At 44.9% G+C, this 15,110-nt stretch overlaps 1 protein-coding gene across 2 annotated transcripts in view; it reads right to left on the bottom strand.

The window, feature by feature from the left end:
- Positions 1 to 15,110, bottom strand: part of LOC133536235 (leucine-rich repeat-containing protein 49) — a 98,598-nt gene that overhangs the window by 5,910 nt on the left and 77,578 nt on the right. For both annotated transcript variants that reach the window (XM_061876615.1, XM_061876621.1), the window contains exons 14-16: positions 6,901 to 7,129; positions 6,639 to 6,824; positions 3,236 to 3,345 (exon numbers count right to left, since the gene is read on the bottom strand). In XM_061876615.1, coding sequence (XP_061732599.1) covers positions 3,236 to 3,345; positions 6,639 to 6,824; positions 6,901 to 7,129 — 525 coding nt within the window. The remainder of the gene's footprint in view (positions 1 to 3,235; positions 3,346 to 6,638; positions 6,825 to 6,900; positions 7,130 to 15,110) is intronic.

The raw sequence follows: 15,110 nt of genomic DNA, 5'->3' as shown, positions 1-15,110 counted from the left end.
ACCCCTCAACGCCTTGACTGTGCCTAGAAATTCTGTCCATAAAAGTTATGAACAGAATCGGTGACAAATTCATTTTAGTACAAAATAAGCATCAAATTAAATGAAAAAAAAAGTTTGAATTATGTTGCATTAGTTATTCTGCAGTGACAAGAGAACAAAATAAAAAAATATATAAAATACAAATAATAAAAGTTAAAATAAATGTATAAAAAATGTAACTGTCGCAATAAAAGGTAATTCTTGAATACTTTCTTTCCCAGATGCTCATTTTACTATACAAAATATGCATCAAAATAGAAAAAAAAATATTAAATGACTACTATGTAATATTTACTGCTGAATTTCCTTTATTGCCTATATATGACCGTTTTTCTTAATACTTGCCGGGACCTGAGTCCAAATTTTGTACCGTATATGTGCAAATGTGTACGGGTACGTCAAATAAAGCTCTTTGAATCCTTGATTTGTTACTCTGCAGTAAAATATAAATAAATAAATACAAATTATAGTAAAATAAAAAAAAATGCTGCTCTAAAAATATTATTCCTAATCACTTTTTAGTGCAAAAAATGTGCATCAAATTAAATAAAGGATTGATTAAATGATAGTTACTTTGTAGTACATTTATTATCTATAAAAACAATACGAGAATACATTCTCCATCCATCCATTTACTACCGCTTATTCCCTTTGGGGTCGCGGGGGGCGCTGGTGCCTATCTCAGCTACAATTGGGCGGAAGGCGGCGTACACCCTGGACAAGTCGCCATCTCATCGCAGGGCCAACAAGAATAGAGAGACAACAGTCTCACTCACATTCACACACTAGGGCCAATTTAGTGTTGCCAATCAACCTATCCCCAGGTGCATGGCTTTGGAAGTGGGAGGAAGCCGGAGTACCTGGAGGGAACCCACGCAGTCACGGGGAGGACATGCAAACTCCACACAGAAAGATCCTAAGCCCGGGATCGAACCCAGGACTACTCAGGACCTTCGTATTGTGAGGCAGATGCACTAACCCCTGTGCCACCGTGAAGCCCCCTATTTATAGCCATTTTTGTTTATACTTGCCGGGACTTGAGTCCAAATGTTGTACTGTATATGTGCAAATGTGTACGGGTATGTCAAATAAAGGTCTTTGAATCCTTGATTTGTTACTCTACAGTAAAAAATAATTATAATAAAAGTTAAAAAAAATGCTGCTCTAAAAATATTATTCTTGAACACTTTTTTAGTGCAAAAAATGTGCATCAAATTAAATAAAGGGTTGATTAAATGATAGTTACTTTGAATTACATTTCTTATCCATAAAAACGATACAATAAAACATTTTTATATAAAAATGAAAATAAAATAAAGATAATAAAACTAAAAAAATTAAAATTAAAATTAAAATAAAATTAAAAGTAGGAATAAAAAAATAATACAAATAAAAAATGTTGCACTAGAACATTCTTGAACACTTTTTTGTCATGAATTAATTTTAGTACCATACATGCATCAAATTAAATGAAAAATAATTTGATTAAACAATTTTCAAAAATGATTTCACTTAATATAAAAAGTGAACATTTTTGTAAAGGAGGCTCCAAATAAAATATTTTTAGGCCCCCAATTTAGCCAGCATTAACCACAAATGTTGAATCAATATGTCTAAGTATGCGCCTCATGTATCCCAATTCAAAACATCCATCCATCCATCCATCATCTTCCGCTTATCCGAGGTCGGGTCGCGGGGGCAACAGCCTAAGCAGGGAAACCCAGACTTCCCTCTCCCCAGCCACTTCGTCTAACTCTTCCCGGGGGATCCCGAGGCGTTCCCAGGCCAGCCGGGAGACATAGTCTTCCCAACGTGTCCTGGGTCTTCCCCGTGGCCTCCTACCGGTTGGACGTGCCCTAAACACCTCCCTAGGGAGGCGTTCGGGTGGCATCCTGACCAGATGCCCGAACCACCTCATCTGGCTCCTCTCGATGTGAAGGAGCAGCGGCTTTACGTTGAGCTCCTCCCGGATGGCAGAGCTTCTCACCCTATCTCTAAGGGAGAGCCCCGCCACACGGCGGAGGAAACTCATTTCGGCCGCTTGTACCCGTGATCTTATCCTTTCGGTCATGACCCAAAGCTCATGACCATAGGTGAGGATGGGAACGTAGATCGACCGGTAAATTGAGAGCTTTGCCTTCCGGCTCAGCTCCTTCTTCACCACAACGGATCGGTACAACGTCCGCATTACTGAAGACGCCGCACCGATCCGCCTGTCGATCTCACGATCCACTCTTCCCTCACTCGTGAACAAGACTCCTAGGTACTTGAACTCCTCCACTTGGGGCAGGGTCTCCTCCCCAACCCGGAGATGGCACTCCACCCTTTTCCGGGCGAGAACCATGGACTCGGACTTAGAGGTGCTGATTCTCATTCCGGTCGCTTCACACTCGGCTGCGAACCGATCCAGCGAGAGCTGAAGATCCCGGTCAGATGAAGCCATCAGGACTACATCATCTGCAAAAAGCAGAGACCTAATCCTGCGGTTACCAAACCGGAACCCCTCAACGCCTTGACTGCGCCAATTCAAAACACTCAAGTGCAAAAAGAAGTTAACCAACGCAAAAGCCTCCAATCATTATATATTTTGACCTTGATAACAAAGTGACCCAATGTCAACACTTGAGTTTGACTGCTTTGAACGAGAGTCCGGTTACTGTACTTCACATTCTTTTTTAAGTAAAAAAGCAACGAAATAAATAAGTAGATCCTTTGATGATCACTGAGCTGAGTCGGTCTTATATTCGGTTGTTTATTTCAATGGTTGAAAGTGTTCAAGGTTATGAAGAAAAATACATAAAACGATTATCTCCAGCTGTTGCGTGATTGCCTGGACATGACCGTGTTGTTTTCTACTTCAATGTTGTCATGCATGGAGGCAGGTTGTTATTTACAGTTGAGCCTAAGTGCTTGTCAGAAGACAGAATTAGAGCCACAGTAGCAGAAAAAGGTGGAATGTGTGTACGTCCCGCTGCCAAGTACCCACCTAGAGACATGCCGTCTAATTGCACTGGTTATTGGGTGCCAGTCTCACACAAATATGCACACACAGTCAAGCGAGCACATGCCCACACCTCCTTCACAAGCTGCAACTCAAACCTATGAAGACAAGGGGATGCCACGTCTCTTACGCGCCTCGATCGCTAAGCTGCTGGTAATGCTGCGTTGCGTTGTGGAGTGTGTCTGAACCGCTCACCTGGACTCCTCTAGTAGCAGGAGGAGGCGGCAACGTGGCGTCTCGGTGGCCGCTATGTGACCCAGCGTGCCGAAAACGCGCTCTGCGGCGATGATGTCGTTCATAGTGACCTGGAGATGGAACGTGAACACACACACATGTACTGATACAACACACAAAACATACACAGTGACATTGAGAGGGCAGTTATATGCTGAATATACAATATAGATCAATATAGTTCAAGTACCTAGGAGTCTTGTTCACGAGTGGGGGAAGAGTGGATCGTGAGATCGACAGGCGGATCGGTGCGGCGTCTTCAGTAATGCGGACGTTGTATCGATCCGTTGTGGTGAAGAAGGAGCTGAGCCGGAAGGCAAAGCTCTCAATTTACCGGTCGATCTACGTTCCCATCCTCACCTATGGTCATGAGCTTTGGGTCATGACCGAAAGGATAAGATCACGGGTACAAGCGGCCGAAACGAGTTTCCAGGTCTCTCCCTTAGAGATAGGGTGAGAAGCTCTGCCATCCGGGAGGAACTCAAAGTAAAGCCGCTGCTCCTTCACATCGAGAGGAGCCAGATGAGGTGGTTCGGGCATCTGGTCAGGATGCCACCCGAACGCCTCCCTAGGGAGGTGTTTAGGGCACGTCCAACCGGTAGGAGGCCACGGGGAAGACCCAGGACACGTTGGGAAGACTATGTCTCCCGGCTGGCCTGGGAACGCCTCGGGATCCCCCGGGAAGAGCTAGACGAAGTGGCTGGAGATAGGGAAGTCTGGGCTTCCCTGCTTAGGCTGCTGCCCCCGCGACCTGACCTCGGATAAGCCGAAGATGATGGATGGATGGATGGACAATATAGATGTCAGGGTTACTCAACTCAAAAGTTTTGGGGGCCACCTCAGAGAACTAACTCACTCTCTTCACTATTATTTTCATTTGGTATATTTGGAAAGGGACAAGTGTTAAAATTAATTGATTGATTGATGGATTGAAACTTTTATTAGTAGATTGCTGATCTTATTTGGCTCTAGGCCGAATATTCTATTTTAAAGGGGAACATTATCACCAGACCTATGTAAGCGTCAATATATACCTTGATGGTGCAGAAAAAAGCCCATGTATTTTTTCAACAGATTTCCGAACTCTAAATGGGTGAATTTTGGCGAATTAAACGCCTTTCTGTTTATCGGTCTTGTAGCGATGACATCAGAATGTGGCGTCACCGAGGTAATACACCCGCCATTTTCATTTTCACATTACAAACACCGGGTCTCAGCTCTGTTATTTTCCGTTTTTTCGACTATTTTTTGGAACCTTGGAGACATCATGCCTCGTCGGTGTGTTGTCGGAGGGTGTAACAACACTAACAGGGAGGGATTCAAGTTGCACCACTGGCAAGAAATCTGCCGCCAGACCCCCATTGAATGTGCCAGAGTGTCTGCACATTTTACCGGCGATGCTAAGGCAGACATGGCACAGAGATGTATGGATAACCTGCAGATGCATTTGCAACGATTAAGTCAACGAAATCACAAAGGTGAGTTTTGTTGATGTTGTTGACTTATGTGCTAATCAGACATATTTGGTTGCAGCATGACTGCCAGCTAATCGATGCTAACATGCTACGCTAATCGATGCTAACATGCTATTTACACTAGCTGTATGTACATTTGAAACTATACACCCACTTTTAATGCAAAACAAACACTTACCAATCGACGGATTTAAGTTGCTCCAGTGTCACAAGATGCGAAAGTCCTGATTGTTTGGTCCGCACATTTTACCGGCGATGCTAATAAGGCAGCCATGCTATAGGCCACTTCATTGGGTACACCCATGCTATGGCCAAATAGCGTCAATAGCTATTCGCTCAATAGCTTCAGTTTCTTCTTCAATTTCGTTTTCGCTGTCTGCCTTCATACTCCGACCATCTGTTTCAATACATGTGTAATCTGTTGAATCCCTTAAGCAGCTGAAATCCAAGTCTGAATCCGAGCTAATGTCGCTATATCTTGCTGTGGTAACCGCCATGTTGTTTGTATTGGCAGCACTGTATGACGTCACAGGGAAATGGACAGTCGCATCGTAAATAGCGAAAATCAAGAACTTTAAAGCTTTTTTTAAGGGATATTCCGGGAGGTGTAAAATTTTGAAAAAAAAACTTAGAAAAATAGCCCTGCGATGAGGTGGCGACTTGTCCAGGGTGTACCCCGCCTTCCGCCCGATTGTAGCTGAGATAGGCGCCAGCGCCCCCCGCGACCCCCAAAAAAAAGGGAATAAGCGGTAGAAAATGGATGGATGGATGGACTTAGAAAAATAAAACAAGCCACCTGGAACTGATTTTTATTGTTTTTAACCCTTTTGAAATTGTGATAATGTTCCCCTTTAAGCCCAGAGCCAAATAAATCATTATTCAATAATTAGAAAAATATATAATACATCCATCCATCCATTTTCTACCGCTTGTCCCTCATGGGGTCGTGGGGGGTGCTGGAGCCAATCCCAGCTGCACATATACATTACACTTTATTACGAATTAAATATAATAAAATACATATATAATGTATTAATAACATAATACATCTAATAAATACAATATAATAACATACAAAATAAATTACAGATAAAAGTGATACATTTGAATTACATTGCATTATAGACATTTAATTCAATCAAGTACAAAAATAAATGTAACTATATTAATAGTGAAGTGAAGTGAATTATATTTATATAGCGCTTTTCTCTAGTGACTCAAAGTGCTTTACATAGTGAAACCCAATATCTAAGTTACATTTAAACCAGTGTGGGTGGCACTGGGAGCAGGTGGGTAAAGTGTCTTGCCCAAGGACACAACAGCAGTGACTAGGATGGCAGAAGCGGGAATCGAACCTGCAACCCTCAAGTTGCTGGCACGGCCACTCTACCAACCGAGCTATGCCGCCCCACCATGAATCAATAGTATGAATCAAACTTTTTTTTTTTTACTAAGACTGACCAGAATCTATGACAACATTTATTTTTCAAGGCCGATTTTTCAAAACAAAGAAAATCAAGGACAACAAAAATTATTAAGAAAAAATATCTTTTTAATTTTGGCTGCACGGTGGAAGTGCGGTAAGCAGGTTTGCGTCACAACCAAGTGTGTGTGTGTGTGCGTGCCTGTGGATAACAGGTAGAAAAGCTTCATTGACCTGTTTTTTTAGACTTCTGTCCTTCAATTAAATTTGATTCCTTACTAAAAAGTCCTGATAGAAGAGTTCTACTGTGCACCACTGTAATCGACAACAATAAACATATTGTTAAGGTAACGTCTCACTATTTTAGTGCATTATCTTCTGTGCAAATATATAACTTTTTTTGTCATGTTTGTTATTAGACAGTGACGGTCCAACCTAATGCTGCAGCTTTCCAGACTTGACTAACCTCCTGGCCGTTGATCTTCTGCATGTTGAAGTGGTGAAGGCGGTAGATGACAAAGGAGCGCCACAGAGCCAGGCTGACCACCGGGTTTCCTTCCAGGTGGATGGTCAGCTGCTCCAGACGCCTGACCTGAGCCAGGGCGGCCAGCTGCGGCAGGCGACTGATGTTGGTTTCTAAAAAGATTAGATGCTGCAGAGAATAACAAAAAATGTTGTGTAAGTCATAGTGCAACAATGTATGTGGGTTTTTTTTTTCATGTCCTCACCAACAGATTGGGGAACTTGACCCTGATTTTTGGCAGCGTCGGTACGATGGCGTCAAATTGGATGTAGCGGAAGGTGATGACGGTCACGGCGCCGGCCGTCTGAGCGCCCCAGCTCCTCTCCAGCGCCTCCAGGGCGCCGAGTCCGAACAACCGCAGGGTGTCTCCATCCAGCTCGGCCAGGTGACTTTCCGACAGGGACAGACTCTGGACGCTGCCTGCCTCTGCGAGCCTGAAAGGGGCAAACAAACACTTTAGCCTCCCTTCTTGTGCCGCAAACAAGCGCTGAAAGAAACCATTTGGAAAATGTTTTTTGTTTCAAAAACAAAAAAATAGATAATATACTGACATAACCCCATCGTGAGATCGACAGGCGGATCGGTGCGGCGTCTTCAGTAATGCGGACGTTGTATCGATCCGTTGTGGTGAAGAAGGAGCTGAGCCGGAAGGCAAAGCTCTCAATTTACCGGTCGATCTACGTTCCCATCCTCACCTATGGTCATGAGCTTTGGGTCATGACCGAAAGGATAAGATCACGGGTACAAGCGGCCGAAATGAGTTTCCTCCGCCGGGTGGCGGGTCTCTCCCTTAGAGATAGGGTGAGAAGCTCTGCCATCCGGGAGGAGCTCAACGTAAAGCCGCTGCTCCTCCACATCGAGAGGAGCCAGATGAGGTGGTTCGGGCATCTGGTCAGGATGCCACCCGAACGCCTCCCTAGGGATGTGTTAGGGCACGTCCAGCTGGTAGGAGGCCACGGGGAAGACCCAGGAACCGTTGGAAAGACTATGTCTCCCGGCTGGCCTGGGAACGCCTCGGGATCCCCCGGGAAGAGCTAGACGAAGTGGCTGGAGATAGGGAAGTCTGGGCTTCCCTGCTTAGGCTGCTGCCCCCGCGACCCGACCTCGGATAAGCGGAAGATGATGGATGGATGGATGGATGGATAACCCCATCCATCCATTTTCTACCGCTTATTCCCTTTTGGGGTTGCGGGGGGCGCTGGCGCCTATCTCAGCTACAATCGGGCGGAAGGCGGGGTACACCCTGGACAATTCGCTACCTCATTTCAGGGCCAACACAGATAGACAGACAACATTCACACTCACATTCACACACTAGGGCCAATTTAGTGTTGCCAATCAACCTATCCCCAGGTGCATGTCTTTGGAAGTGGGAGGAAGCCGGAGTACCCGGAGGGAACCCACGCATTCACGGGGAGAACATGCAAACTCCACACAGAAAGATCCCGAGCCTGGATTTGAACCCAGGACTGCAGGAACTTCGTATTGTGAGGCAGACGCACTAACCCCTCTGCCACCGTGAAGCCCTGACATAACCCCATAATGTCCAAATTCTTATTTCCTGTGATTACACTTGGGTTGTTTCTTGGTAATTATTTGTCAGCACTTCACACCCTCCCAATCTCCTAACCACGTAGAGGTTTAGGAGACTAATCCTTTGATTGCAGGATTCTAATCCGAGGTTCTTGTTGAGGCAGATTTTTAAAAGTGTGTGTTTGAGTAGCAAATATCCACAGACAGTCGAAAGGGAAAAATATGACATGCTTCTGCAATTGACAAAATTAAGAACAACCATTATTATTTTTAGTTTAACTTACTAAGTATTAAAACTATGAAAATATATACTTAACATTGGTCTGTGTACAACTTGTATGGTTACCAAATTGGGTATTTTTATAAGTACCAACCGAATATCGCCGTTTTGTACCGATTGACTTGGTACAAAATGCGGCTGCTAGACTTTTGACAAGAACAAGAAAGTTTGATCACATTACGCCTGTACTGGCTCACCTGCACTGGCTTCATGTGCACTTAAGATGTGATTTTAAGGTTTTACTACTTCTGTATAAAATACTACACGGTCTAGCTCCAGCCTATCTTGCCGATTGTATTGTACCATATGTCCCGGCAAGAAATCTGCGTTCAAAGGACTCCGGCTTATTAGTGATTCCAAGAGCCCAAAAAAAGTCTGCGGGCTATAGAGCGTTTTCCATTCGGGCTCCAGTACTCTGGAATGCCCTCCCGGTAACAGTTCGAGATGCTACCTCAGTAGAAGCATTTAAGTCTCATCTTAAAACTCATTTGTATACTCTAGCCTTTAAATAGACCCCCATTTTTAGACCATTTGATCTGCCGTTTCTTTACTTTTTCTCCTCTGTCTCCCTCTCCCTTGTGGAGGGGATCCAGTCTGGTGGCCATGGATGAAGTACTGGCTGTCCACAGTCGGGACCCAGGATGGACCGGTCGCCTGTGTATCGGCTGGGGACATCTCTGTACTGCTGATCCGCCTCCGCTTGGGATGGTTTCCTGCTGTCTCCACTTTGGACGGGACTCTCACTTCTATATTGGATCCACTTTGGACTGGACTCTCACGGTTATGTTGGATCCACTATGGCTTGGACTTTCACAATATCATGTTAAACCCGCTCGACATTCATTGCTTTTGGTCCCCTAAGGGTTTCTCATAGTCATCCTTGTCACTGTCACCGGCGTCCCACTGGGGTGAGTTTTCCTTGCCTTTATGTGGGCCCTACCAAGGATGTCGTTGTGGTATGTGCAGCCCTTTGAGACACTAGTGATTTAGGGCTATATAAATAAACATTGATTGATTGACCGATCGATTGACTTGAAATCAAACTGTACCATATTCCCATACCTTTGCTGCACGTGATGTCACTTCCGGCACCGGATCAAACACTCGAAGGGCAAACAGGCATATTCATATCATGCCTGACAGAAAGCATTCAAAAGTACGGGTCCACTTTTGAAAATGTGCTAGCTCGATGCTAATTTACATGGGATTTGCCATAGACATGCTAGTGATTAGAATTGGTGATTTTACATGGCGAGTTCGACACCTCCAAATTTGGTTGTGAAAACTACAACATAGGCTACGTTCACACCGTCCAATTCTGATTTTTCAGTGAAATCCAATCTTTTTATGTAGTCGTTTACATTATAAAAATAAAAAAAATGCGATGTCTAACATGAATGCAATCAGACCTGCATGCAGACATGTGTAAGAAGTAAGCATGCCTTCAACTATAGTCGGTCTCAGTCTTGGCGCATTTGAGGCAATTTCAAAGATTTTAAACACATTGTGTGGCTCAACATAAGACTGGCACATTCAGCTTAATTGCAAAGACTACTTATTGGCAACACAACTAGGTAAAAGTGAAATGAACACATACTGTACTTGCAAATAGTGTGAGAGAACGTTTTCTATTTGGGCTCCAGTTCTCTGGAATACCCTACCGATAACAATTGGAGATGCTACCTCAGTAGAAGCATTTAAGTCCCATCTTAAAACTAATTTGTATATCAATCAATCAATGTTTACTTATATAGCCCTAAATCACTAGTGTCTCAAAGGGCTGCACAAACCACTACGGCATCCTCGGTAGGCCCACATAAGGGCAAGGAAAACTCACACCCAGTGGGACGTCGGTGACAATGATGACTATGAGAACATGATACTGTGAAAGATCAATCCATAATGGATCCAACACAGTCGCGAGAGTCCAGTCCAAAGCGGATCCAACACAGCAGCGAGAGTCCCGTTCACAGCGGAGCCAGCAGGAAACCATCCCAAGAGGAGGCTGATCAGCAGTACAAATGAGTTTTAAGGTGAGACTTAAATGCTCCTACTGAGGTAGCATCTCGAACTGTTACCGGGAGGGCATTCCAGAGTACTGGAGCCCGAAATGAAAAAGCTCTACAGCCCGCAGACTTTTTTTGGGCTTTGGGAATCACTAATAAGCCGGAGTCCTTTGAACGCAGATTTCTTGCCGGGACATATGGTACAATACAATCGGCAAGATAGGATGGAGCTAGACCGTGTAGTATTTTATACGCTAGCCTTTATATAGACCCTCCCTTTTTAGACCAGTTGATCTGCCGTCACTTTGGTGTTCGGTCCCCCCCCCCCCCCCACCTACTGCGTGGAGAGGTTATTAGGTGACCAGATATGATTCGCTAGCTGTTCAAATTCGGCACCCGGGGTGGACCACTCATCTGTGCATCAGTTGGGGACGTCTCCACTCATAATAATCCCCTGCGGGCCCCACTATGGACTGGACTGGGGCCTGATGTGGGATCTGAACCGAGGATGTCGTTGTGGCTTGTGCAGCCCTTTGAGATACTTTAAAAGAAACATTGATTGATTGATTGATTGATTGATTGATTGATTGATTGATTGATTGATTGATTGAAAATTTAACATTTGGGCAGCACAGTTATCATCATCAGTGTTCAATTAAAAATACATTTAATTATTAAACAAATTATGCCAGGTTTGTCACTGACAGTTTAGTTACAGTATGTTTTGTTTTTTCCTCTGTTCTCTCAGGCTTTCCCCCTGACAGTTTGTCTATGTTTTAGTTTTTTCCTCTGCATTTGTCTGTTTCCTCTGTGTTTAGTATCTCCTGTCTTTAGTTCCTGTGTAATGCTCTTATTTTGTCAGCTTCCTGTCTTGTTCCCTGAGTGCTGTGTTCCTCCTCAGCTGCGGCTGATTGGCACCTGGCCACACCCGTTGCCAATCAGCCTGCTCCTATTTGTACCTGCTTTGTCTTGTGTCAGTCGCTGGATCATTGTATTGTATTGTCGTTGCCACATATCACTCTTGTCGTGCTACCTGTCGTGTCGTTTTGTTACAGCTACTACCCGTCATGCTACATTTTATCCTGGTCGTCGTAGCGGTAAGCTGTTTCTGTTAGCATTAGTTATTTCCAGTTTTTCTGTTTGCTATCCACTAGCTTCCATGCTAAAGTTCCTTTTTGTTTTGTAGCTTCCAGTGCTAGCTCCCTTAGTTTGTTATTCCGTCCACGTGCATGCTTTTTGTTTGTTCTTGTTTAGTTTGAATTAAATCATGTTTTCATATTCTATGCCTGCCTTCGTCTCTGCATCTTGGGGTTCAACAACAAATACCTCCGACATGTTCATCTTTATTTCCTGTCAGCGCTCTTATTTGGGTGTTTCCTGCTTTTCTCCTTGAGCGCTGTTTCCTGCTTTTCTCCTTGAGCGCTGTTTCTGATTGGCACCTGGCCACACCTGGTGTCAATCAGCTGGCTGCTATTTAAACCTGCTTTGCCCTCCAGTTAGTGCAGGAGCATTGTCATTGTCGCTGTCTGCGGTAAGCTGTTCCTGTTTGCCGGTTCCTGATAGCTATTTGCCGTTTGCTGTCTCCTAGCTCCTTGTTTCTGGTTTTCCTGTTAGCTATATCCTGTTAGCCGTTAGCTATTTCCAGTTTTTCTGTTTGCTGGTTCCTGTTTCCAAATTGGCTGTTCCTGGTTTCTGGTTTGTGTTTTCTTTTTCTTATTTTGGACATTAAAATGTGTTTTCCTGCACATAGCCTGCCGTCTCTGCATCTTGGGGTTTGTCACCAACACTTCGTAACAAATTAACATTTATCACCACATTAACGCAGACAAAAGTACGCAAAATTGGTACTGATAACGATTTCCAGGGACTGTGAGTGTGATTGATTGGCAACACTAAATTGGCCCTAGTGTGTGAATGTGAGTGTTGTTTGTCTATCTGTGCGATAAGGTGGCGACTTGTCCATGGTGTACTCCGCCTTCCGCCCGAATGCAGCTGAGATAGGCTCCAGCAACCCCAAAAGGGACAAGCGGTAGAAATGGATATGTAGGGTCTAATGTGAAATGTACCTTTCCCTATACACACGTTAGTAATGTCATGAAAAGAAATGAATAACTTTTAGTGCTATTGGAGGCCAAGATCTGACAATGTGGGGATTTTAGGTGCAGAAGTGCAGCTTTGTTTGTTTGTGACAGAGAGTAATAAGGCGAAACAACATAAATCTCACAAAACAGCCAGCCCAAATTACTCTTGGCAGAGTTGTACAAAAAAGTCGGCAGAGATGGGGGGGGGCTGACCCGGTGAGTCAGTCTGTACTAACGTGTATGCGCACGGTTGTTTGTGCCTCGCACATCACAAGAGGCAGGCTGCCAGGCAACTCCATGTTGAGCGAGGAGGAGCACGATGCAGCGAGGATGATGTCGCGCTGACGTTCTGACATATTTTTTTAGACACTGGATCTAATTCAATTAGAGTCCATCACCTTTAATCCTAAAAGAATCATCCGGCAATTTTAAAGCCTCTCTAAACCAGTTGAAGCCTTTTGAAGCATTTATCTAAACACGAGAAGAGCAAGGTGTTATTTATTTCATGCAGTTGGATAGTACAGCTAGTCAATATTACGCAACAGAAATGTTGTATCTTTATTGTCCATCCATCCATCCATCCATCCATCATCTTCCGCTTATCCGAGGTCGGGTCGCGGGGGCAGCAGCCTAAGCAGGGAAGCCCAGACTTCCCTATCTCCAGCCACTTCGTCTAGCTCTTCCCGGGGGATCCCGAGGCGTTCCCAGGCCAGCCGGGAGACATAGTCTTCCCAACGTGTCCTGGGTCTTCCCCGTGGCCTCCTACCGGTTGGACGTGCCCTAAACACCTCCCTAGGGAGGCGTTCGGGTGGCATCCTGACCAGATGCCCGAACCACCTCATCTGGCTCCTCTCGATGTGGAGGAGCAGCGGCTTTACGTTGAGTTCCCCCCGGATGGCAGAGCTTCTCACCCTATCTCTAAGGGAGAGCCCCGCCACACGGCGGAGGAAACTCATTTCGGCCGCTTGTACCCGTGATCTTATCCTTTCGGTCATGACCCAAAGCTCATGACCATAGGTGAGGATGGGAACGTAGATCGACCGGTAAATTGAGAGCTTTGCCTTCCGGCTCAGCTCCTTCTTCACCACAACGGATCGATACAACGTCCGCATTACTGAAGACGCCGCACCGATCCGCCTGTCGATCTCACGATCCACTCTTCCCCCACTCGTGAACAAGACTCCTAGGTACTTGAACTCCTCCACTTGGGGCAGGGTCTCCTCCCCAACCCGGAGATGGCACTCCACCCTTTTCCGGGCGAGAACCATGGACTCGGACTTGGAGGTGCTGATTCTCATTCCGGTCGCTTCACACTCGGCTGCGAACCGATCCAGTGAGAGCTGAAGATCCCGGTCAGATGAAGCCATCAGGACTACATCATCTGCAAAAAGCAGAGACCTAATCCCGTGGCCACCAAACCGGATCCCCTCAACGCCTTGGCTGTGCCTAGAAATTCTGTCTATAAAAGTTATAAAGTTTTATCTTTATTGTATTTTATTGATTTATTTTTTGATTGGCAACTTCTTCCTTGGTATGAATAAATATGCAACATAAAAATAACTATCATTTTATTGATTTATTGTTTACATCCAGTTTCCTCGCCTTCTCAATATTGTGTCCTGGGGTACATTTTGTACTTGAATTGTTTTCGAAGGCTTTTAAAGTATAAAGTTAGGTCTGTGTTAGAATTGGCAACTATTTGATGATTCGATTCACATGAGTCGGATTCGACAATGAACCTTGCAGCCTAATCGGACATTGAACCCACCTTTTTCCTCGATTAAAGGAAATTTGATTTGACATTAGTAACTGTGACCTTTATTTAAACAAATATGATAATAAAATGTTATCTGTACTGTGCATTCGGATAGTATTCACAAAAGTTCATATTGTATTGTACCGTATGTCCCGGCTAGAAATCTGCGTTCAAAAGACTCCGGCTTATTAGTGATTCCTAGAGCTCAAAAAAAGTCTGCGGGCTGTAGAGCGTTTTCCGTTCGGGCTCCAGTACTCTGGAATGCCCTCCCGGTAACAGTTCGAGATGCCACCTCAGTAGAAGCATTTAAGTCTCATCTTAAAACTCATCTGTATACTCTAGCCTTTAAATAGACCTCCTTTTTAGACCAGTTGATCTGCCGCTTCTTTTCTTTCTCCTATGTCCCCCCCTCCCTTGTGGAGGGGGTCCGGTCCGATGACCATGGATGAAGTACTGACTGTCCAGAGTCGAGACCCAGGATGGACCGCTCGTCGGGACCCAGGATGGACCGCTCGCCTGTATCGGTTGGGGACATCTCTACGCTGCTGATCCGCTTGAGATGGTTTCCTGTGGACGGGACTCTCACTGCTGTCTTGGAGCCACTATGGATTGAACTTTCACAGTATCATGTTAGACCCGCTCGACATCCATTGCTTTCGGTCCCCTAGAGGGGGGGGTTGCCCACATCTGAGGTCCTCTCCAAGGTTTCTCATAGTCAGCATTGTCACTGGCGTCCCACTGAATGTGAATTCTCCCTGC

The sequence above is a fragment of the Nerophis ophidion genome, linkage group LG02 (genome assembly GCF_033978795.1).
Source record: "Nerophis ophidion isolate RoL-2023_Sa linkage group LG02, RoL_Noph_v1.0, whole genome shotgun sequence".
NCBI classification, from domain to species: domain Eukaryota; kingdom Metazoa; phylum Chordata; class Actinopteri; order Syngnathiformes; family Syngnathidae; genus Nerophis; species Nerophis ophidion.
Note: the sequence above shows the minus strand (reverse complement) of the source record. Positions and strands in the feature narration are given on the sequence as shown.